General features: G+C 43.6%; 1 protein-coding gene across 5 annotated transcripts in view; it reads left to right on the top strand.

Moving 5' to 3' along the window:
* Positions 1 to 15,102: 15,102 nt before the first annotated feature.
* Positions 15,103 to 26,015, top strand: part of SYNCRIP (synaptotagmin binding cytoplasmic RNA interacting protein) — a 31,555-nt gene continuing 20,642 nt past the window's right edge. For 2 of the 5 annotated variants that reach the window (XM_081094392.1, XM_081094390.1), the window contains exons 1-6: positions 15,589 to 16,109; positions 17,441 to 17,600; positions 18,331 to 18,449; positions 18,576 to 18,683; positions 22,116 to 22,229; positions 22,329 to 22,505. In XM_081094392.1, coding sequence (XP_080950518.1) covers positions 17,453 to 17,600; positions 18,331 to 18,449; positions 18,576 to 18,683; positions 22,116 to 22,229; positions 22,329 to 22,505 — 666 coding nt within the window. In that variant the 5' untranslated portion in view covers positions 15,589 to 16,109; positions 17,441 to 17,452. Of the gene's footprint in view, positions 15,188 to 15,554; positions 16,110 to 17,440; positions 17,601 to 18,330; positions 18,450 to 18,575; positions 18,684 to 22,115; positions 22,230 to 22,328; positions 22,506 to 26,015 lie in introns of those variants that run through there. The other 3 variants (XM_081094394.1, XM_081094393.1, XM_081094391.1) reach the window with 2 other exon arrangements.

Here is a 26,015-nt window from a genome sequence, read left to right as displayed (position 1 = left end):
ACCGGAATCAAACCCCGGACCCTTCAGTCTACAGGCCAAGGCTCTATCCACTGAGATTTTACACAGGCATGCACCCATCAAATTACTACAGTCAAGATAATGACTGTCCTCTCCCAAAAATGTTCTCTTGTAGAGGCTTGATTTTGAACATGTTAAATTTTAGATGGCAAACTCCCAAATGAGATTGTCTGGAGTTTCAGGGGAGAGGTGTGAGCTGGAGAAATAAAATTGGAGTCATTAACATGTGGATGGTATATTTAAAGTCATAATATTAGATGAGATCAGCAAGAGAGTGAATATAAATAGAGAGGAGAAGTGGTCCAAGAGTTGAGTCCTGGAACATTCCAAGAGCAGGACATTCCAGGTTTAGTTCAAATCGTGGAGATAGTTTTGTGCCAAGGGACAAAAACTGGGAAACAAATTTGTTGTCAAGTCCAACTGCCATATCTGGAACGGAAACTAGAATGAAAAGCAAGGAGTTCAGGAATGAAAAGCAAGGGTGAGAACTAGGCAAATATCTGATGACAACTTTGTAAAGTATCAGGCAAAGTGGTCTTCAGGACAAAATGGGATAAATTTAGGAAGTGTTATAAGGGTTTTCATCAGACACTGGATTTAGAGAAGAGGAATTTACAGACTTCTTACAGGTTTGCCTTGCAGTGCTAAGCTGCTGAGGCTGAAAACTGATTTTAACAGTTAATGAATATAAATCCTTCACTATTCTCCCATGGGGCTTGTCTGCATGGCTGGGAGCAGAAAGCAGATCAGTGGATTAATCCAAAATTATGGGTAAACTAACCAGGAAAAGCAGAGCAATAATGGACCAAAAGAATTAAAGATGTAAATAAAAGTTTTGTTGTCTGGGTAGTGTGGTTCAGTGGTTGAGTGTGCAGGAGGCAGGCAAAGATTCTCATTGATGTTTCTTCCTCTTCCTCTCTGAAATAAATAAAAATGTACACTTTATTGTATATATATTCTAGAGGCCCGGTGCACAAAAATTTGTGCACTCGGGGGGGGGGGGGGGGAGAGGGTCCCTCAACCCAGCCTGTGCCCTCGCAGTCTGGGACCCCTCAGGAGATAACGACCTGCTGGCTTAGGCCTGCTCCCGGGTGGCAGAGGGCAGGCCTAATCCCTAGGTGCAGCCCCTGGTCGGGCTCAGAGCAGGGCCGATTGGGGAATTGGGGCGCCGCCCCCTGTCATGCACAGAGCAGGGCGAATTGGGAGGTTGCGATGCCACCCTCAGTCACGCTCAGGGTAGGGCCGATTGGGGGGTTGGGGCACCACCCCCTGTCACACTCAAGGCAGGGTCGATGGGGAGGTTGCGGCGCCACCCCCTGTCACGCACAGAGCAGGGCCAATCAGGGGGTTGGGGCGCCTTCCCCTGTCAGGAACAGAGCAGGGCCAACAGGGAGTTTGTGGCCCCGCCCCCTGTCACAAACAGAGCCAGCCGCAGGGCGATCAGGGGGTTTGGGCGCTGCCCCCTGTCATGCTCATTCGGGTGCTGGGAGACCTCGCGGATCCGCTGATCCCGGTGCTGGGAGGCATATTACCCTTTTACTATATAGAATAGAGGCCTGGTGCATGGGTGGGGGCTGGCTGGTTTGCCCTGAAGGGTGTCCTGGATCAGGGTGGGGGTCCCCACTGGGGTGCCTGGCCAGCCTGGATGAGGGGATGATGGCTGTTTGCAGCTGGTCACACACCCTTCAGGGTGGGGGGTCCCCACTGGGGTGCCTGGCCAGTCTGGGTGAGGGGCTGAGGGCTGTTTTCAGGCTGGGACTGAAGCTCCCAACTGCTCCTTTTTTTCTTTTTTTTTCTTTTTTTATTCTGAGCCAGCTTTAGCTCTGAGGCTCCAGCTCTTAGGCCTCCGCTTCTGAAAGCAGGTATCTGGTTTGTTTAGGTTCTACAATCGAAACTCTGTACCAACTCCAGGTCTGAGATCCCGGCTAGCTGAAAGCTGGTTTCTGGGGTTTTGTTTAGCTTCTATTTTTGTAACTATGTTTCAAACTGCCAGCTCAGAGGCCTGCAGCGGCAGGCAGGAAACGTTGGAGTCCTCCATCACTGAAGCAAGCAAGCCTCATGTTAGTTTCAAGCTGCCTGGCTGCCGGCCGCCATCTTGGCTGGCACTTAATTTGCATATCACCCTGATTAGCCAATGGGAAGGGTAGCGGTTGTATGCCAATTACCATGTTTCTCTTTTATTAGATAGGAGATTATATATACATATATATATATATAATTGATTTTTTACAGAGAGGAAGGGAGAGGAATAGAGAGTTAGAAACATCGATGAGAGAAAAACATCAATCAGCTGCCTCCTACTGGGGATGTGCCCACAACCAAGGTACATGCCCTTAACCAGAATCGAACCCAGGACCTTTCAGTCCGCAAACCAATGCTCTATACACCGAGCCAAACCTGTTAGGGCAAAATACACTTTTTAAAAAAGTTTTGTTAAAGCTATTGACCTTGCCAAAACCGGTTTGGCTCAGTGGATAGAGCGTCGGCTTGCAGACTGAAAGGTCCCAGGTTCGATTCCGGTCAAGGGCATGTACCTGGGTTGCGGGCACATCCCCAGTAGGAGATGTGCAGGAGTCAGCTGATCGATGTTTCTCTCTCATCGACGTTTCTAACTCTCTCTATCTCTCTCCCTTCCTCTCTGTGAAAAATCAATAAAATATATTTTAAAAAAAAAAGAGTAGAAACATTCATCCATTGGCTGCCTCCTGCACATTCCCCTACTGGGGCTTGAGAACAGAACCAGGGCATGTGCCCTGGCCAGGAATTGAACCAGTGACCTCTTGGTTCCTGGGACAATGCTCAACCACTGAGCCACACTGGCCAAGCGGAACTGGAATTTTAAATCTGGCTGTTTTAAGTCAAGAAATGATTTTCTTACCCCCATTATGTACCTCCCCCAGAGGAGTTTAGTGTTTCTTTAGAAGGCAAAAAGGAGATCAATGAAATAAATAAAAAGAGCCAAACTGCAACTCAACTTGAAAATGGAACTTCCCATTTAGAATATACTGCCTCCAGCCCTAGCTGGTTTGGCTCAGTGGCTAGAGCGTCAGCCTGTGGACTGAAGGGTCCCGAGTTCAAATTCTGGTCAAGGGCACATGCCCAGTTTGCTGGCATGATCCCCAGTGTGGGGTGTGCAAGAGGCAGCCAATCAATGATTCTCTCTCATCATTTATGTTTCTATATCTCTCTCCCTCTTCCTCTTTGAAATCAATAAAAAAATATTTTTTTATTTATTTTTATTTTTTTAAATATATTTTATTAATTTTTTACAGAGAGGAAGGGAGAGGGGTAGAGAGTTAGAAACATCGATGAGAGAGAAACATTGATCAGCTGCCTCCTGCACACCTTCCACTGGGGATGTGCCCGCAACCAAGGTACATGCCCTTGACCGGAATCGAACCTGGGACCCTTCAGTCCCCAGGCCAGCACTTTATTCACTGAGCCAAACCGGTTAGGGCAAAAAAATATTTTTTAAAAAATAATATATTGCCTCCATATCATAGTTTTCTATCCAGGTGAATTGGAGGAAGGAAGCTGGCCCTAATCAACTTCCAAGTCCCTTCTAAGTCTAAATTCAAATTCTTGACATGCCCCAAATAACCCAGCTAGTTAGTGACCAAAATGACAACCAACTTCTTCTACCCCTCTCTCAATGCAGTGCTCAGTCCCCTGGTAGTGTGTTGGCACAATTTTCTTCCAGTGAAAATTCAAATTTCCTCAGAATTCATTAACCTGAAGGAATTGGTAAGATCACATTAAATTGTACTGGCTCACTGCTCACCTGTTGACACGGGGCCTCTAGCCCCTACATAATTCCTTTGGAGAGGTTCTGCGGTCCCCATTAGAGTATTGCACATGTATTCACAGATAGGTCTCATATGAAATCCTTCCTGATACTCTAGCTATTACTGTGGCCCTTCCTTTGGATACCTCCATACATACAGTGCCTCCCATCAAAGTCTCCTTTGGTGTGACTCTTATCATGGTCCAGGGGAATGTTTGGTTCTCAAATCCTCCTCCTGATATTAAGCCTCATAAAGCAGAGCACTGCTTGTATCTCCTGTCTTGAAGACCCCTGAGAAAATAGGTCCTTCAGCCTTTTGTCAGGCATTTTTCCAAGGCACTGACACCTTGGTCCCTAGAGTCAGGCATGGGTCTAGTACTTTCCTATTCTCATCTGCCCCATCTCTGGTCTCTTCCTAGCAGGCTCTCACCCTGTAATTCATCTTAAAAACCTGAAAAGCTCAGCCTCATGAGCCAATAAAAATCTGAATCTCAATAGTAGCCCAGAATCCATATTTGCAACATCAATATTTTATTGATATGGCCTCCAGTTATTTAAAATATGGATTTTAACAGTAAAAACAAACCAAATGGCTTTAATCAATTATTTTTATACAAAATAAAAGTACAGTTTGGAGCCTGCCTGTTGCTAATAGTTGATTAATTACATTAGTGAGAACATGGGCATTAAGCACACTAAACTTCTCTGGGGCAATTGTAAGGTGTATTCTTTGAGGTATATCTCAATTCCCATTTTTTCTTTTCATCACTGATGGGAACTCAGCTTATATTACATTTATTTTTCAAAAATGAATGTACAGACTTTGCTCTGAGTCTGACCACATACCCAGAAATGTCAGGACAGTTTTTAAATTCATGGACTTGTTTCCGCATATCTGGATATAGCTCAGTTTTTTTTTTTTTTTTATGGGTTGTTTCTTGATGGATGTTTGCTTTAAATTCAATCTTTTCCTTTGGAGACTGAGCCACATTCATAGGCTAGGTGTGTGATAATTCAGAAATATCCTAAGCTTTCATTTATTTGGTCATTGAACAAATAGGTACTGCTGAATAGCTACCATGTACAGGTACTGTCCTAAACACTAAAGATATGGCAGTGAATCAAATGACCAAAATCCCTGACCTTGTGGAGCTTACATTTTAGGAAAAGGGTGCTACAGAATAAATAGATAAATTATATGAAAAAATGAGAAGTGGTATGAAAATAAATAGAACACAGGACACTGGATGTGTTTTTGTTTTGGGGGGAGTAAGTAATGGCTGTGCTTTTAGCTGGAGTTGACAGGATAGTTTTCCAAGAGAAGGTGAGCTAAGCAAAGACAGAGGATGAGCGGGTACGGGATTGAGCTATGCACCTATCTGGGAAAACGGCATTCTCATGGCCGTGGCCCAAAGACAGGAGCATGTGTGATAAGGAAAGAGAAGAAACAGAGCATGCAGACCATGTAGGGTCTTATTTGCCATTGAAAGGATTTTGCTCTGAGTAAAATGGGAACCACTGTAAAAACAACAACACAGAAACTTGAAGTATGATTCATACACATCAAAATCTATGAATGCTACCCCTAGGGTCCGGATTGTGGTCTCCACCGTTCACCATTAAAAGGAAACCAGGCTTATTGGAGAAGTAACTGATTACAGATCTTAGGCAATAAATAAGATGAGCTTGGTGCATCTTGCTATATAGCAGAGAGCAAGAAAGCTATCAAAGTCTGCTAGCGTTGTCTTACAAGAACTCAGGAGCCAACTTGCAGCAACTCCTACTTTCCAAAGATGGAAATTTTGACTATTATTCAGGATACTAATGATAATAAATTGAAATGCGTAAAATATGTTCGAATCTATGGGTTCATAATGATACCTGAAAAACCAGCAACCTGATTTTGATACTGTTAGAGGGAGGATGCTAGGAAACCAACTTATAAATTTCAAAACTAGCAAATAAAGGGACTTTCCAACACCAACTGTAGTAACAAAAATCAAATTGAAGGTGAGAACGTTTCTTTTTATTGATTTGTCTCAGTTAATAACTGAACAAGACTGACATAATTAGAATATCACCATTTTGCAATATCTAATGAATTAATGTATCTACGCAATGATCATAAAATAAAAAAAGAGAGGCAACCTGAGTGTAAGTGGCTAATTGGATGTTTTAGGGTCATGCCAACAACCTACTGCTCCTTAAAAATACACTTTCAACAGGAAATATGCTTTAGATATTTTTTCCCAATAAAGATAATACATTTATCCTAAGGTATTAGCATTCTCCATTCTTTGCAAGATATCTAATCATTCTTCCCAAAAAGAATTCTTCAGGTGAGTCTTTCAAACAAAACTCTAGAAAAGTGAATTATTGACATAATTTTAAAATAACTTGGAATTTATTTCTTCAGCTTCAATGGCATCTTGGAAAAGTGGGGTTGTTACATACCAGTACACTTTAAACACTTCTAACAACGAGTGATGTCAGCCCTGCCCATAGTATTGTTGTCTATCTTGCTAAACAGTCATATCTCAGGATGTACAATAAGCACAATACCATGTTAATGTTTATTCAAGATTTATGGTTAATAGGTAATTCATATAATAAAACTAAGTATCTTTGAACATTCTTCTTATACAGAGTAAAAATATGACCTATTAAATTTATATCCAGTGAAATCCAAATATAAGAAACTGTCTCCTATGCAGTTTTCTATTTGCCATTTAGTTAGTATTTAAATTACTTATTATTTTTTAGCTTGAATAAGGTATAATGTGTAGCCAGGCTAGTGTGTCTTAGTGGTTGAGCATCAACCTATGAACCAGGAGGTCACAGTTCGATTCCCAGTCAGGGCACATGCCCGGGTTGTGGACTTGATCTCCAGTATAGGGTGTGCAGGAGGCAGCCGATCAATGATTCTCTCTCATCATTGATGTTTCTATCTCCCTCCCACTTCTTCTCTGAAATAAATTTTAAAAAAAGGAATCTGTAGAACACAAACTCCCAGAATAAGTAAAATACACATTTTCAATTTTAGCCACAGGGTTCTGGGGTGTTTAAGTATGTAATTTCCTAAAGGCTATCTTTTTGTTTTCCTTTTTTACCTATTAAAAATTATAAAAATAAAGTTATAACATCACCTCAAAAGAAAATTATAAACACTTTATAAAAATACAAAAATAAAGAATATATTATGAATAAAATTAAAATAACTCAATTGCACCACTTAGAGATAACCACAATTTTATGTATTTTTCTATGCAGATAGAAATTTTAATCAAATTTGAATTATATTGTATATGGTTTATTATCCTGTTTTTTAAAATTTAATATTCTATAAAGATAACTTTTAGTGCCATTAAAAATTATTTGTCATTTTTCTTATTGGCAACATTGAGAACATTTTATTTTTATGGGTATTCAATAATTATTTAATCAATTCCCTAAGAATGAAAATTTTGATTGCTTTAAATTTTATCACAATGACAAATTTTACAGCAATAAGCATTCCAAACGGTAAGGCTACACCATTATCTCTGGATAGTGGTTTTATATTACCAACCAAGGATTAAATGATAAGCTATCTTTTCACATTCGTTTGCAGCCATTCTAATACATAATGCCCCAGCAAGTGCCCTCTCTCCCAAACTTCTCCACTACCCAGTCTACAGAGGTAAGAAACTACCACACATTCTCAACCATATTTTGTGCCTTACTTCCACCACCTTGTCCTAATTAAAATCTGATCATTCCCTGAGGGCACTGCTTCCCTTTGCAGACTTTTTATTTTATTTTATTTTATTTTATTTTATTTTATTTTATTATTTTACTTTATTTTTATTGTTGACACTATTACAGATGTCCCCCATTATATTCCCTTTTGCCCACTTCCACCCAGCCCCAGCCGCCCTCCTCTGCCTCAGCCTTCACCACACTGTTGTCTGTGTCCATTGATTGTGCATATATGTCCTTTAGCTAATCCTCTTTCAGCCAGTCTCCCCCACTTCACTCCCTCCCCTCTAAGATCTTTCTGTCCATGTATCTATGCCTCTGGATCTATTTTGTCTGTCAGTTTATTTTGTTCATTAGATACCCCATATAAGTGAGATCCTATGATATTTGTCTTTTTCTGACTGGCTTTTTAAAAATATAATTTTTTATTGATTTTTAGAGAGGAAGAGAGAGGGAGAGAGATAGATGATCAATGATGAGAGACAATAATTGATTGGCTGCCTCCTGCACAACCTGACTGAGGATTGAGCCTGTAACTTGGGCATGTGCCTTGACCGGGAATTGAACCTTAACCTCCTGGTTCATAGGTCCACACTCAACCACTGAGCCATGCCGGCCAGGCCAACCCCTGATTTTTTTTCGTGCTCATCCCACCTGGCTTGTCACCCCTTGTTCTTATCTTAAGGCTATTCTTTTCCACCTTTTCATTTACTTCCCATTATTAATTTTGAAGAGTTTGGGGCCAGATTTTCTGTTTTAGACTATAACATCTGTCTCTAGTGTCCACACATCAATGTCCAAATAACCTGGCCTCTTAGTCCTTTGAGTTCTTCCACTTTCTTCCTCCACACCCAACATTTTTACCTGGGATCCATTGGCCTCCAAGGATCCATGGACAGAATTCAAGAGGTCTATGAACTTGACATTCTATCTGTATTTCTATCTTCACATGGGAGAATGTCATTGCAGCTATATAACTCTAATCTTTGCATTAATCTCCTCTGCTCATACACATGCTCTATTGTCCCATTGGACTTCACTTACAAAATACTAGTTCAAAGAAAAAAATATTAAGAATTGCAAGATGGCAACAACAGAGCATAACATCAAGTGAGGGGCTCTTTTAAAAAATATCTTTTTTTGCCCTGGCCGGTTTGGCTCAGGGGATAGAGCATCAGCCTGCAGACTGAAGGATCCCCGGTTCAGTTCCACTCAGGGGCACGTGCCCAGGTTGCAGGCTCAATCCCCAACAGGGGGCGTGCAGGAAGCAGCCAATCGGCGGTTTTCTCTCATCATTATTGTTTCTATCTCTCTCTCCCTCTCTCTTCCTCTCTGAAATATATATATATGTATATGTATATGTATATGTATATGTATATGTATATGTATATATATATATAATATTTTTATTGTTTTTTTTTTAATAGAGAGAGAAAAATATCCATTCAATTGGCTGCCTCCTACAGGCCCTTTACTGGGGATCGAACCTGCAACCCCAGCATGTGCCTTGACCTGGAATGGAATCTTGGGCCTCTCGGTGCATGGGATGATATTCAACCAACTGAGCCACACCGGCTGGGCAAGTAAGGAGCTCTTTTGAGTTCAGGGTCCTGTGCAACTGCACAAGTCATCTGCTCCCCAAACTGGCTCTGAGAGCAACACTGGAGGCAAGAAGACGAATAAAGAGGGGTAATACAATAATTAAATTGAGAGAGGATACTGACTGAGACTAAAGGAATAGTTTTAAAAATGGGGGAAAGTGGATGGTTTCAAGAAATATTTGGGCTGCCGGATGATTAGTGTGTATAGATTGTGTGATTATAGAGAAATAGAGGAGAAAGTAGTTAAGAATGAGTCCAAGTCATGGCTTTGGCAATAAGAAAAATGGAAATGCCATTTTCTGTTACTGGGAATGCTGGTGAAAGTACTGGAATAAAGGGATGGAAAGGGGGAAAAAATGTTGAGTTTGAGGTATATGTATCACATAGTGATGTTCATATAGTAGGATAGTCAGGCCTGAAATAGAGTTATTGGTTTGAAAGTGTGACTAAAGCCATGGAAATAAAATAGATTGCTTAGAAAGAGTGTGTAAGGCCCAGTCGGCGTGGCTCAGTGGTTGAGCATCGATTTATGAGCCAGGAGGTCACAATTCAATTCCCAGTCAGGGCACATGCTGGGGTTACAGGCTTCATCCCCAGGGTGAGGCGTGCAGGAGGCAGCTGATCTCTCTATCATCATTAATGTTTCTATCTCTCTCTCTTTCCTCCTCTCCCTTTCTCTCTGAAATCAATAAAAAAAAATTTTTTTTTAAAGTGTGTAAAGTAAGGAAAAAAAAAACCACAAGAAACTCTGGTAGGTAGGTCAGTTGGTTAGGGTGTCGTCCCAATTTGCCAAGGTTGTGGGTTCAATACCTTGGTCAGGGTACATACAAGAGCCAACCAATGAATGCATAAATAAGTGCAACAACAAATCAATGTTACTCTCTCTCTCTCTCTCTCTCTCTCCAAAAAACAGTAAATAAATAAAAGTCTTGTTAAAATGTTTTCATAAAAAATAAATCAGTAGAATAATAAATTGATCTCTCGATCCCCCTTTCTCTCTCTAAAATCAATAAATAAAAATAAAATGAAGTTCTTCACATTTATTACTAACTCAATTTCCTGGTGTTCATTGTCCTAAATCTATTTAAAAACTATTGACAATATTTACAATATTCAGTCAACTTTATCCAGGGTTCTGCTATATTTCTTCATTGATACAAATCTTATTTTTATATTATTCAATGTAAGTTTTGTAATTTTCCTGACATATGATCTTTGTAGTCCTTTTAAAGGTGATTAAGTGTTTTATATATGTTTGTGTATGTATATTGTGTGAACACACACACAGGCACGCAGACATGTAAAATCATCATTATTGTAAATTAGAAGTCTTTTCCACCATATTTTATTACTAGTTATTGCTGGTAAGTAGGAAATCTAATGGTGTTGGTGATTGCTTTCTTATCTGGCTACTTTATTGCCCTTTTTTTATTAGTTATAAATGTCCACTATCTTATCATCTGTACATAATGATATATTTATCTTCTCTTTTCCACAGTTTTACTTCTTATTTGTTTCAAATCTCATTTTAATTGTTAGAAATCCTGTTAAATAATGGTAATAAGGGCAGGTTCCCTTTGTATTACTGACTTTCATGGAAGCACCAGTATTTGAGTGGGCAGCGTGGTATTGCCTGGATTTCACAAATCTATTCGTTAGCCTCATATGACTCAGTTGGTTGATCATCATTTCATGCACCCGGAGGTCACTAGTTCAATTCCCAGTCAGGGCACATGCCAGGGATTCGGGATTCATCCCCAGTTCAGGGTGTGCAGCGGGGTAGCTGATCCATGTTTCTCTCTCATTGATGTTTCTCTCTCTCTCTCTCCCTCTCCCTTCCTCTCTCTGAAATCAATAAAAACATTAAAAAAACTATTCTTTATTATTGTAAGAAAGTTTTATTTAGTTCTGAGTTTACTATTATAGATGCCTCTTTAGCATCTAAATGAATATGTAGCTTACTCCCTTTGAACTACTGATGTCATGTATTAGATCAGGTGTTTGGTGATAAACTCCACTATATATATTTTTTTAAATATATTTTATTGATTTTTTACAGAGAGGAAGGGAGAGAGATAGAGAGTCAGAAACATCGATGAGAGAGAAACATCGATCAGCCGCCTCCTGCACATCTCCCACTAGGGATGTGCCCGCAACCAAGGTACATGCCCTTGACCGGAATCGAACCTGGGACCCTTCAGTCCGCAGGCTGACGCTCTATCCACTGAGCCAAACCAGTTTCGGCAATATATTTTTAAACCAATTGTAAAATTTAACTTGGAAGTACCAGGCTGTTTTGATTACAATGGACTTGTAGTACAGTTTGATATCAGGTAGTGTGGTACCTCCAACTGTGTTCTTTCTCAAGATTGCTGAGGCTATTCAGGGTCTCTTTTGGTGCCATATAAATTTTTGGAATATTTGTTCCAGATCTGTGAAATACATCATTATTATTTTAATAGGAATTGCATTGAATCTATAGATTGCTTTGGGTAGTATGGAATTTTAATGATGTTCATTCTTCTTATCCATGAACACAGTATATGCTTCCACTTATTTGTACCTTCCTCAATTTTTTAAAAATATATTTTATTGATTTTTTACAGAGAGGAAGAGAGAGGGATAGAGAGTTAGAAACATCGATGAGAGAGAAACATCGATCAGCTGCCTCCTGCACACCCCCTACTAGGGATGTGCCCACAACCAAGGTACATGCCCTTGACCGGAATCGAACCCGGGACCTTTCAGTCTGCAGGCTGACGCTCCATCCACTGAGCCAAACGAGTTAGGGCAATTTTCTTTTCAATGTCTATAGTTTTCAGAGTATCTTTCTATTTTCTTTTTTTTTTAAATATATTTTTATTGATTTCAGAAAGCAAGGGAGAGGGAGAGACAGAGAAAGAAACATCAAAGAGAATCATTGATCAGCTGCCTCCGCACAGCCCACACCGGGGATCAAGCGCATCACGCGGGCATGTGCCCTGACCAGGAATTGAACCATGACCTCCTGGCTGGACTCTATTTCCTACTTCACTTAATTTTGATAAGTTTTTCCACAAAATTTTTAATTTTGTCAATATTTTCAAATTTATATCCAGGTATTATGAAGTAGTACATAAAAATCATTTAAAAAACACTTGTGGGGCCCTAACCGGTTTGGCTCAGTGGATAGAGCATCAGCCTGTGGACTGAAGGGTCCCAGGTTCGATTCCGGTCAAGGGCATGTACCTGGGTTGCGGGCACATCCCCAATGGGAGGTGTGCAAGAGGCAGCTGATCGATGTTTCTCTCTCATCGATGTTTCTAACTGTCTGTCCCTCTCCCGTCCTCTCTGTAAAAAATCAATAAACTATATTATAAAAAAAAAACTGGTGGGCCCTGTTGGTGTGCCTCAGAGGTTGAGGGTCGACCTATGAACCAGGAGGTCGCTGTTCAATTCCTGGTCAGGGCACATGGCCGGATTTTGGGCTTGATCCCCAGTAAGAGGCATGCAGGAGACAGCCAATTGATTTTTCCATCTCTCTATCACTCTCCCTTCCTCTCTCTCTAAAATTCAATAAAAACATATTTTTTTAAAAAAAATAAGAAAGACCTTTCTTGACCAACCTAAGTAGATCCTCCCTGTTATTCTGTAACAGTTTACTATGTTAGTGTATCACATTTCTTTTTATTTTTTTTAATATATTTTATTGAATTTTTTACAGAGGGGAAGGGAGAGAGAGAGAGAGCTAGAAACATCGATGAGAGAGAAAGATCGATCAGCCGCCTCCTGCACATCTCCTACTGGGGATGTGCCCGCAACCCAGGTACATGCCCTTGACCGGAATCGATCCTGAGACCTTTCAGTCCGCAGGCCGATGCTCTATCCACTGAGCCAAACTGGTTTTGGCTTTAAAAATTTTTATTGATTTTTTTTACAGAGAGGAAGGGAGAGGGATAGAGAGTTAGAAACATCTATCAGCTGCCTCCTGCACACTCCCTACTGGGGATGTGCCCGCAACCAAGATACATGTCCTTGACCGGAATCAAACCTGGGAACCTTCAGTCTGCAGGCCGATGCTCTATCCACTGAGCCAAACTGGTCAGGGCCCATTGATTTTTTTTTTTTTTTTTTTAGAGAGAGTGAAAGGGAGGGATGGAGGAGGGAGAAAGAGAGAGAGAAACACATTGATTGGTTGTCTCCTGCACATGCCCTGACTGGGTTGGGAATGAACCTGCAATACATTGGTTGTCTCCGGCACATGCCCTGACTGGGCTGGGAATGCAGGCCAAGGCTCTAACCATTGAGCCACCGGCCAGGGTGTGTACCCAAATAAAGCTCTAGGGGGTGGTCAGACTCAGAAATTAGAGCTAGAGATTTTTTAAATATATTTTCATTGGTTTCAGATAGGAAGGGAGAGGGAGAGAGAAACATCCAGGATGAGCCCTAGCCGGTTTGGCTCAGTGGGTAGAGCATCAACCTGAGGACCAAAGGGTCCCAGGTTCGATTTCGGTCAAGGGCACATGTCCAGGTTGCGGGCTCTATCCCCAGTCGGGGGTGTGCAGGAGGGAGCCAATCAATGATTCTCTCTCATCATGGATGTTTCTATCTCTCTCTCCCTCTTCCATCCTCTCTGAAATTAGTAAAAAAATATTTAAAAAAAGAAACATCCATGATGAGAGAGACTCATGGATCAGCTGCCTCCTGCACACCCCCGACTGGGGATGGAGCCCACAACCCAAGTATGGGCTCTTGACTGGAATCGAACTTGGGACCCTTTGGTCCAAAAGCCAACGCTCTATCCACTGAGCCAAACCGGTTAGAGCAGAGCTAAAGATTTTACTTTGGGATTCTTTCATCATCTGGTAGATGGCATTGCCTAGGTAAAAGCCTTTCTTTAAGGAACATTGATTCCCCAGGAAGGGCTAAATAAAAAGCATTGGATTGTCCAAATCTATTATTTTCATTCTTTAATCTATAGGATTACTCTAGTTTATCACATTTTATGTTAAATATTTTGGCTCTTCATTTTTCACTTATAACATTACCTATGACTTTTGGATCATGAGGTAAATTGTTGCTGAAATTCCTGAATACCATAGCAGGTACATGCCTGTGATTTTTGGTAGTGGATATCTCAGATGCTTGCTAACTAAACGCATTGTGTAGTTAATGCTTTCGTCAAGTATTCCATGTTTTGATACAGAAACCTATGAAAATAATCTGGCACTTGATGTGCTTAGGCACTTGGAAGAGTGCTCACATAACTTTTCCTCGAACCACTAATCGGCCATAGCATAGAGTTTATTTAGGGAACCAGTGAGCTCCCGAAAAGAAGCTTGTTTTTAAATTAATAGGGCACTATTTTCCATTAGAGCTGCATCGGATAAAATTATTACCCGTCTCGCGTCTGAAATTCAAATACCTTTGTCTTGTCCCTCGTGTAACTGGCAAACCGGTTACAAAGGAAATGTCACTTCACATAAGATTTAGTTGCCAAGATTTTTGAAAAGAAACAGACATGTTCCTCACAGCTGCCCGAACCGTGCAGCTTGGAGGGGCTTCAAGTTGCCCAAACTGTGCTGCGAGCAAGCTCTTGACTGCTCGGAGGACCGGGGCTGAGCCGGAGCCCTGCACAACTCCCGCCGGGCGGCTGCGCACCCACATCCGGCCTCGGCATCATCCCAGACCGGACCCAGCCCCGTCCCCCTAAAAGCAGCAAGGCTTTCCCAGCCCGAGCCGCGGACGCCCCTCCCTTGGCCCCGGGCTCCGGAGAAAGTGGAGCGGCGCGGGGCCCCGGAGGTCTCATTGTCCGGCGGGGAAGGCCGGGTCTCCCCGGAACGACTCCCGCTCAGGGTCCCGTCGGCCAGGTCGACCTGAAGTCCGTGGGTCCCCGCGCCGCTCCCCTCCCCCGCCGCCCCATTGTCTGCCTCGCCCCGCCCCGGGGGACACGTGCGCTCGCAGCTTCCCCAGCGAGGAGCGCGTGGGGCGGCGGCGGCGGCGTGGACACCGCCTGGAACGGCTACGGGGCCGCGGCGCTGGGGCGGGGTCCGGTGCGCGCGGACCGGTGGGTGCCCCCCACGCGGGGAGCTGCGGCCGCGTCCCGAGCCCCCGCCCGGAGTCTCGCGGGCTGGGGACACGGTCGGGGGTGGGGCGGGAGGGCGCTCAGTCGGGGCGGCGTGCGCGGGTCGCGGCGGAGGGAGCGGGGCGGGGTGGGGCGGGGTGGGGAGATGCCTGTCTCCTGACAAAGGAGAACGAGTGGGACACGCTGAGCCGGCCGCCCCGCCCCGCCTCGCCGGGAGGGGAGCGGGGGGCGGAGCGTCGGGAGGGGAAGGGGCGGGCCTTTCATTCACTCTCGGCCCCTCGGCCGCCGCCGGAGCGGAAGGGCGGGGTCTCGCGGCCCCCAGTCCCCCGGGGGCGAGGGGCGGGGCCCTGAGGCGCGCGTCCCGAGGCGTCGGCGACGTCGTCACGTCAGCGCGGGAGAGAGAAAGAGAGGAGCGGACTCGGCAGGGACGGGGGACGGGGCCGAGAGAGAGCGCGAGGGAGCCAGCGAGCGTGCGAGCGAGGCGGGGAAAGGCGGCCAGTCGTACCCGAACGGCCGCGGGCGGGAGCGGGAGCGGTGGGGGAAGGAGCAGGCGGGGAAGAAGAAAGGCTGAGGGGCGAAGGTGGACGGAGGCTGGTGGCGGCGGCGGCGGCGGTGGTCGGGGGAGAAGGAGGAGCTGGAGGAGGGCAGGGGCTGAGGGAGTGAGTGAGAGGAGCGGACGCGCCAGGAGGGGAGGGGAGGAAAGGGGGGTCACGCGGGGGCGCGCGCGCACGGGGAGCGCGCTCGGAGGCGAGTGGAACTGGATCGGGTTTGCTGCCAGCGGCGTGAGCTTCGGCCGCCATTTTACAACAGCTCCACTCGCGCTGGACACAGGGAGCAGCGAGCACGCGTTTCCCGCAACCCGATCTCCTCGGACAGGATTTCTCCGCCGCAGCCCAACGGGGAGGTAACGACCGCCCGGTCCCGGGCCTGGGAGGGGTGCTGGGTGACATTGTGGAGTGGGCTGGGGGAGGGCGGTGTGGGGAGAAACCGGCTTTTCTGGAAAATGGATTCCAGGGAGGACAGGAGCACGTTGGCTGGGGCTGCTTGGGAGCAGGCCGCGGGCCGCGCCGCCACTTCCTCCACTCCATGTGCTGCCGCCGTCCGGGCTTTGTCTGCGGCGCTCCCGGGAGGAGGCGGCCCCGTGACCGCGCGGACCGCGAGCGGCGGCGGAGTTGGTGCTGTCGTGGCCGGCGCCGCGGCGCGGGAGTGGGCGGAGAGGAGCGGGTCCCGTCCCGCAGCCGGGAGGCGGGCCGGAGGGGCTCTCGCGGGCCGGCCGGCCGGCGTCGGGCAGTTCGCGGAACGCCCTCGCGCCGCCGGGCTGTCGGCCCCGGTCCGGGGGTGGGACAGCTGGCCGGGGCGCTGCCGTCGCCGCACGGACCGGAGACGGGTGGGGGCTGGCACCGCGCGCCGCGGCTCGGCGTGGCCGGCGGGCGGCCGGGGGTCGCCGGCGCCCGGGGCGGAGAGAGCCATGTGTCACGGTGGGGGTGGGGGGCGGGGAGAGCCGGTGGCCTGTCGCCGACGCGGCATCGGTGTTGAGGGGTGAGCTTGTGCTGCTGATGCTTTCCGGGAACTCGGACCGCGGCTGCGGGTTGATGTTGGGAGCCGGTGGCGGCCGTCTGGGCCTGGGACTCGGTGGGTTTCCGTTGGAGGAAGTTGTAGGACATTTGCAGGCGCAGAGCACGTGTTTCTAATGGGCTCCCGGTGCCCGGAGCGGTGAGGCTGCCACTCTGGGTGTGGAGCCGGGGGCGGGCTCTGGGGTGCGGGGGTGAAGGGTGGAGGAATTGGGGGGTGGGAAGGTATCTTGTGTGAGCGCTTTGTTCTTCGCTGGCTGTTGTTACCGATCTGAAAGCGGCAGGCGGGAAAAGCGCGCACTTTGGGGGCTTACCTTGGAGAGGGGACGGCCGAGCTCTGCTCGACCCGCACGCACCTCACTCTGTGCGGGCACAGCTGCATGTGGCACGCCGGCTGGTCCTCGTGCGGATCGGGCTCCATTGGTAATGCTTTTCCTAGGGAGTGCTAGCAGGTGAGGCAGGGGCGGTGCTGAGGAGAAACAAGTGAATCCGTTCTTGCCCCTCGCTCATCAGGCTTGTCAGGCGATAGTGACTTGACGGCTTCTTTAAAGGGAGGCCCAGGCTGGTGTAGAACTTGGTAGAGAAAGTAAAGATTGGGGCTCTCATTTTGTCCTCTATCCTTTTTGAAGATCCTAGTTTAATTTTGCTTATTGCGTTTGAACAGATCTCTGGAAACATGGCTACAGAACATGTTAATGGAAATGGTACTGAAGAGCCCATGGATACTACTTCTGCAGTTATCCATTCAGAAAATTTTCAGACATTGCTTGATGCTGGTTTACCACAGAAAGTTGCTGAAAAACTAGATGAAATTTACGTTGCAGGTAAGAACTAACACTTGCAAAATTGCATTATGAAATTTTTCTATTGGATTTCTGGCTTTGAGCTAAAATAGCAACTTTTTGTGGTTTCCAATAAGTGTGGGAACTGGAGTTTTGTTTTGCCTTGTTGTGATAGTTGTGAACTGCAGGTTAAGGTGTACTGTACACAGCAGAGGGAGGGAAGGCAGAAAGAAAGGTTAGGAGGTAAATAAAGGCTGGCTGGCCAGATGGATAAGTATATATGATGGTAGCAACAGCTGCTAACTGTTGGGAACAGGCCATGTGACTTTTGGGGTATTTTTATAGTAGGGTTCTTCCTAATTAATTTGGTAACTGTAGACTGGTTGTCTTGGTGTGGCTTTTGCTTTTTCTAGTGGTTATTTTAAATGGATAGAGGTTCAGTTGTCAGCCTTGGTTTTTGTTGGTTGATTTTAGGATTTGTAAGCCTATATATTTACTGTAGAAATACTTAATATTCAGAACTATCTGACTTCGAGAGCCAGGTCTAAAAGAAATTGAGTCATTATTGTAAGTGTGGTTGAGAGGGCTTCTTTAGTTCAGAGTGCAGTTTCAAAATGGCTAAAGTATGTGTTTGTCATTAAATAGATGGTAAGAGGAATGGAAGAATACTTAGTTGGCACACATGCTACCTTTATTGGTGAATCTGGTACTCAAAAAAGATCTTTCCAAAAATATTAAAAGTTGACAATTAATTAAGTTTTCTCTTCTCCAGGGCTGGTTGCACATAGTGATTTAGATGAAAGAGCTATCGAAGCTTTAAAGGAATTCAATGAAGACGGTGCATTGGCAGTTCTTCAGCAGTTTAAAGACAGTGATCTCTCTCATGTTCAGGTAATACTAATTTAATGTCAGTGTGAAAAGAATAAAAATCTTGAGTACTTTTGATGTAGTTTAAATTTGATTTAATAAGATACAGATGACATAATTATTAAATAGGATTGGAAAATTACTTTTCAGAACAAAAGTGCCTTTTTATGTGGAGTCATGAAGACTTATAGGCAGAGAGAAAAACAGGGGACCAAAGTAGCGGATTCTAGCAAAGGACCAGATGAGGCAAAAATTAAGGTATGTCTTAAAAAAGTACTTTGCTCCCTTCAGTTTTAAAGTTCTCTTAACTATTTTATAGCTTTGCTAAATATTCTATGGATGTGAAATGATTTTTTTAAAGTTATTGAGAATTAATGACCCTGAGATAATTTGCAAATTTTTTGTAATTACTGTTTTTGAAAAGTTTTCTGCCTTTAACTGTTTCTAAAACAATTCGCTGTTCTTAAAGTTGTAGGATTTTTTTGGTTGCCCAGCTATACGGATGTTAAACCTTTGCTATTGGTATTCTAAATAAAAGATTGAAAAAAGTCCATCCACCATATTTTAGATGGTTTTTGAAAATCTGTAAGTCCAGGTTATTGACAGTGGAACCAAAATGGGAGGGGATCTGTTCAGTCCATGCTGATGGAGAGTGTACATTTAGCAGTTGACTGCTTCTCTTAGGATTCTCAAGCCCTCAAATGAAATGGATTTAGAATTTTAATACTGTCTTTTTTCCCCTTCAGTATTATAGGTTATTAAGGCTAATTTGTTCATTCCTAAAAGCAGCATGGAAATGAAAGTGAGAAAACAGGCTAGGAGTGGGAGGTGTTTTTTTTAAGATCCTATAAAATAGTAAATGTTCTCAAAGTCAATTAGGTTTTGATTTTTGTGTAGAAAATGTGGTGATCATACTAGTTTTAACCTGGTGTTTTTTGTTTTTTAATTTTACTGATTTCTTTTAAAAATACATTTATTTCAGAGAGGGAAGGGGGAGAGGTAGACACATCTATGATAGAACCATTGATTGGCTGCCTCTTGCACGCCCCCTACGGGGGGATAGAGCCTGAAACTAGGGCATGTGTCCTGACCCTGAATCTAACCAGGACCTCCTGATACATGGGTCAGTGCTCAACCACTGTGCTACACTGTCAGGGCTTACCCGGTGTTCTTAATATAGTGTGCCAGTGCTCTTGAACCAAGAGTTATGGTTTAAGAAAATCAGTTATTAAAACACAGTATAGGTGTTAGGTGGTGTTTTAATGGTGTGGGAAGAATGAAGCTTTGAATATAGAGCTAGTGGTTAAGGGCATCCATAAATTTGAGTCTTTCACAGGTCTAGCTGTCAGTGAATTGTGTTTGAACTGTAAATCTAATTTTTCCATAGAAATTTTACCAATGTAATTAAATCTACATTGGGAGTTAGACTTACTACAATTTTATAAAAAGTTTAAAGTGTAATTTGTGTGACTTTCAGTTCTATCTTTGGAAAAGAGTGGCTTAAAGTGTTGCTGTAACTTAAATTGTGAGAAGGCAGAAGCATTTTTATAGGTGGTTAACAAGGAATAAGTTTTTCCTTTTTGTTTTTAGGGATTGACATAAAAAGTATTATTTGAGCCATATGTAAACATTAAGATATAAGAAGCACAGGGATTACATATGGGAAAAAAGGGAAGAAGAGCCATTTAATGGTTTAGTATATGTGATAGTAATAGGCTTGAGTTTATTTTTGTTACTAACCAATGTTGCACCCTTAAGCAAACATTTGGGTATAATAGAAAAAGACTGCTTAAAATACTTAATGCTTTATTAAAGTTTAGGAGTAGAGGATTTTTTGTCATTTAACAGTATTTCTTCATAAATACTTAATATTCTTTGAGTAGAAAATTCTTAAATGTGTCTGGTCATTTTCAGAGACAGGTGATCCTAAATCATTGAACGGAATTTTGCTAAGTTATGTGCCTGGTGTGTTTTTATTTCACAATTTATTAGCTAATTATCAGATTGGTTTTATTATTTGGAAAACTGGTTTTGTGCTTTGCTGTTTGAGATGGTGAAGGGGAATAATTCTTGGTTTTTTCCTTAGGCTAACCATGGACTACTACTTTCCTAGTACTTTTGCTTATAATAAGGGATGAAGAGAAACTCCTAATGCTCTAAGTAAATATGAGTGTGTAAATTCTAACAGTTCACTTTCAGAGAGATAAAATGTAAAAGTTATTTTACACTGTTACAATTTTATAAAGATTTCAAAGTCATTTGGCTTTATTTTTTCTGAAAGACCCATGCTATTCTATCAAGTATTGACTGTCAAATGAATAAGAGGTTGTTTTTCCTGTAGCTCCTAAGTTTTTGGACTTAACTATAACTTAGTTTGCGGAGTGCAATTTCCATAAAGGCTGGTGAAATGCCCACAATGGCAATGTGTACTAGGAATGTGGGATATAGGGAATTTATTGGGTAAGAAATCCAGGTTTGGGAGATGTGACATTCATCTCCTCTTTCAGGAACGAATTAAACTCGGCCTTTTTTTTTTTTAAGATTCTATTAGGTGCACATTAGAAGGGAATTAATTAGAGGAAATAGTTTAATATTGATATTTGCCCTTTATAATAGAAGTGTCAGAGATGAAAGAAAATTAGTAAAATGTGTGTGAAAATCTTCCTCCTGTCAGAGTCTGGGGTGAGCCACGGGAACCAGGGTTGAGTCCCCACCCTCCCACGTGTACCTTGAAATCACACTAGACCCAGATCCAGCCGGTCCCACCCCCATTGGGCTAGATCCAGACCCGCCTGGCCCCACCCCCGTCAAGCCCCACCAGGTGTGTGTGGGGGGGCAGCCTCAGGTTGCCTGGCCCTGTGCCGGGGTGGGGGGCTGTGGCCTGAGGTCCCCCAGCCTGGGGGGGGGGCGGGGGTGGTTCGCCTTGAGGTCCCCCATCAAGCCCCGCCAGTCAGGGGTGGCGCAGCCTCAGGTCCTCTGGCCTGGGGTGGGGTGCGCAGCCTGAGGTCCCCTGGGCCAGGAGCATGCCTTGAGGTTCCCCGTCAAGCCCCTCATGGTGGGGGGTGTGGCCTCAGGTCCCCTGCCCTGGCCCAGCACCAGGCAGCCTCAGGTCTCTGCTGATTGCTCGTTAAGGCCCCTAACCTAACCTAATGGGAGCTCAGCCTCCGCTGTGGGCGCAGCCATATTGACCATTGCGTTGTGATGATCAATTTGCGTATTCCCACTTTATTAGATAAGATTGCTCTCATTAATGCTTCTATTGACTGCTGCTTATATGTGCCCTGACTGGAAATGGAACCTACAACTTTGGCATTTGGAACAATGCTCCTAAGCAACTGAACTACCTGGTCAGGGCGGTGCAGTCATTTTTTAAGGAGGTATTAGAATAGATACACCATGCCTTGAAAATTATTGATGGATTAACATGTTTCCTGTTGTTCATTAAGCACACTCAGTAATTAGAGACCAGCAAATAATTTGAACAGGATCTTGAGATTTTTCACAATAAATTAGGGCTATTACAAGTGTATATTAAAGGAGAAATTCTAAAACAGACACCAGAAACCTGTTTGTAGGAATGTTGCCAAGATAAAGAGGAAAATTTGAACAAGATTTATTTCAATTTTTAACTGCTAAATGCAAATGTGGTCTTGTGAGTTAAATGTATTAATGACATTTGAATTCTTCAAGGCACTCTTGGAAAGAACAGGCTACACACTTGATGTGACCACTGGACAGAGGAAGTATGGGGGACCACCTCCAGATTCCGTTTATTCAGGTCAGCAGCCTTCTGTTGGCACTGAGGTAAAGAAACTAAAAACTTGTACCTTTTGTGGTAATTGCACAGGTGTCTGGTTTCCTAAAGAAACTCTCCATGGTTTTTACTTCATATTTAATTTACAGATTTTTGTGGGGAAGATCCCAAGAGATCTATTTGAGGATGAACTTGTTCCATTATTTGAGAAAGCTGGACCTATATGGGATCTTCGTCTAATGATGGATCCACTTACAGGTCTCAATAGAGGTTATGCGTTTGTCACTTTTTGTGCAAAAGAAGCAGCTCAGGAGGCTGTTAAACTGGTAAGTTTGTGTTTTTTTTCCTTCAGTCTTCACATGTAGTATCTTTAAAGCCATTTTTTTTTCTGACTGTGCCTGTCTTTTACATTCTCTGTGTACACACTGTAGCAGTATTCTTTGCACGTGTAGTTATTTGATCAGACTCAGGATCTATATGGTAGTATGGCAGAATTCCTGATTCTATGAGACATCTGGCTTAGTGATTATTGTTTATAACTTATAGGAAGGTTAAAGTTTAACAAAGTAACTATAGTAGGTAGGGTTCCCAGAGTTTTTGGCCATCCCTTTTTCAGAAATATTTCACAAAAACATTGTGATGATAAATTTCTAGTTTATGAAATAAATGATTTTGTGGTGAGTGGCAGTGCTTGATTTAAAAATACAAGTTATCAGGTGAGGGCCTTGTGATTTTTCTAACTTTTAAAAAATAATTTTAATGTTTTAAATTATGGCTTATATAACTCTCCTTCAAACTAGTTTTATTAAATTCCGTGACTGAAATTCCTTTATTTGATAGTTGAAGATGCTAGGGTTAATTTTTTTAAAAGACTATTTTTATTGATTTTTAGAGAGAGGGAGAGCGATAGAAAGATTGATGAGAGAGACTCATTGATCGGCCGCCTCCTGCATGTCCTACACTGGGGATCAAGTCTGCAACCTTGGGCATGTGCCCCGACTGGGAATCGAACTGTGCGTGATCTCCTGGTTCATAGGTCAATGCTCCACCACTGAGCCACGCTGGCTGGGTCATACTTATTTTTTACTAGGGCCTGATGCACGAAATTCGTGCAAGGGGCCCGGCCCTCCCAGTCCTGGCCGACCCTTGCAGCCCCTCGAAGCCTTGGCTGACCCTCGCAGCCCCACTTCATCCAGAATGTCTGTTGGCTATTTGGTCTAATTAGCATATTAGCTCTTTATTATATAGGATTACAGTCTGATGAATAGGAGGTTTGGCATTTTATTTTGGTGCTTTTAAAATATATTCTTAGTGATAGTGGTATTTTTTTTTTTTTTACATTTTTTTTTTAATTCTTTTTTTTAAAAATATATTTTATTGATTTTTTACAGAGAGGAAGGGAGAGAGATAGAGTTAGAAACATCGATGAGAGAGAAACATCGATCAGCTGCCTCCTGCACATCCCCCACTGGGGAAGTGCCCGCAACCCAGGTACATGCCCTTGACCGGAATCGAACCTGGGACCCTTGAGTCCGCAGGCTGACGCTCTATCCGCTGAGCCAAACCGGCTTTGGCAGATAGTGGTATTTTTATAAAGGGTGCTTCACTGTGATTAGGATTATGGTGATATTAAAATTGGGAGACTTTTCTTAAGTTAGCAGTAAAAGAAGGGACTATTTTGAGGAAATTAAAAATTCTAAAATACAAAACTCAAGTTGATTTGGATGAGGTTGTTGTGTGTGTGTGTGTTATTGATTTCAGAGAGGAAGGAGAGGAAACATCAATGATGAGAGAAAATCATTGATCGGCTGCCTCCTGCACGCCCCCTACTGGGGATTGAGCCTGCAACTTGGGCATGTGCCCTTGACTGGAATTGAACCCGGGACCGGACCCTTCAGTCTGCAGGCCAGTGCTCTATCCACTGAGCCAAACCAGTTATAGGGCAATGCAGCAATGAATTTCCTCCATAGATTAAAAGCACTGTAGATTTTAAATTTGCCCCTGAATTATTTGTAAAAATGGGTTAATTGACATTAATTGTTGAAGAGGCTTGGAGTTAGAAGTGACTGCAAACTTAAATGACTTCATTTTCAGCCAATATTTGCCTTGGATTTTGGGGAATAAAAAATTCATCCCCAGCTCTAACTGGTTTGGCTCAGTGGATAGAGCATCGGCCTGCGGACTCAAGGGTCCCAGGTTTGATTCTGGTCAAGGGCATGTACCTTGGTTGCGGGTACATACCCAGTGGGGAGTGTGCAGGAGGCAGCTGATTGATGTTTCTCTCTCATCAATATTTCTAACTCTCTATCCCTCTCTCTTCCTCTCTGTAAAAAATCAATAAAATATATTTAAAAAAAATTCATCCCCAAATGATGATAATTTAGAACTAAATTTTTGGAAAGGTGAATAATAACTACCATTTGAATGCTTCATAGGAGCTGTGCTATTTGCTCCATTTTTGTCTTTAAACTAGAAGCCCAGGTCCCTCAGCCTGACCTGTGGGATTGGGCGAAACCAGCTCTCCGATCCCCCAAGTGGTCCTGATTGCGAGAGGGCGTAGGCCAGGCCTAGGGATCCCACCAGTGCACAATCAGGGTGAGGAGGGACTGCGGGTGGGCTCCAGGGCATGTCCAGCCAGTTTTGCTCAGTCTGGATCCTGATTGGCCGTACCCCCAGCAGCAAGCTAAACTAATGGTCGGAGCGTCTTCTTCCCCCTGGTGGTCACGTCATAGCGAACAGTTGAGCGGCCTTAGCATATCATTAGCATATTACACTTTGGTTGGTTGAATGGATGACTGGACACTTAGCATATTAGGCTTTTATTATGTAGGGCACCATCTCAACTCATTCTTCAAGGTACATGAAATTATTTTCTTTTTGCAGAAGAGTAAATTGGCTGGGTGGCTTGCTGAGGTCATACTGCTTCAGTTTGATACTAGGTTTGCTTAGGAGTGCCTATTGTTAACTAGATACAACAAATTAAGGCAACAGTATCTTCACTGCTGTCATCCTAGTCTAAGGTACTCTTCAAAGAATCCCCCTAGTTAGTCTCACTGCTCTTTATTGCTTCTTTGCAGTTTTAACCATTCAGCAACATAGATTTAGATCACAACCATTCCCATGCTGAAAACTCTAATAATGGTTTCCAAAAGAGGTCCTATCTTCTCAAGTTTCTTTTTTTTGTTTCAAGTTTCTTCTTAACCTTTCTCCTCTTACTCTTTATTATCCTTCCATCCATACTTTGCCATTTTTGTCCTGCACATAAGCTCTATTTCCATCTCAAGGTTACCTTCTGCTGTCCTGCTTTTTAACACTTCAACCAGTTATCACGACTGCTGCCTTCTTATCAAGTCTTAGAAGGCCTTTCTGACTTTGAGCACCAAGCACCCAGTTGCCCCATAATGGTATTATGAACTTGATAAAATAGAATGCTTAGATGTACTTAAAATTATTTCTTGACTGTATAACTTATTTGCTTATGTCTCATCATCAGGATATAAGCTCTTTTTCCCCTCTATTCCCTGACATTTATTTCTGTATTTTAAAAAGTACGTTTTTATTGATTTTAGAGAGAGGAAGGGAGAGAGAAACAGTGATGTGAGAGAGAAACATTAATCGGCTGCCTCCCACACGCACCACTTTTCCTGACCAGGAATTGAACTAGTGAGTCTTCAGTGTACAAGATGGTGCTTAACGAACTGAGCCACATTGGCCAGGGCTGTGTTCCCTGTCAGAACAGTGCCACTGTGCAGTAGATCCTGGATAAATAACCTGACTGGCAGGCCAGTGTCATCTAATCCATTATTTATGACCCTAGAATTTATAATATTCCTGTA

The sequence above is a fragment of the Myotis nattereri genome, assembly GCF_964212035.1.
Source record: "Myotis nattereri genome assembly, chromosome: 6".
In the NCBI taxonomy this organism is placed as follows: Eukaryota; Metazoa; Chordata; class Mammalia; order Chiroptera; family Vespertilionidae; genus Myotis; species Myotis nattereri.
Note: the sequence above shows the minus strand (reverse complement) of the source record. Positions and strands in the feature narration are given on the sequence as shown.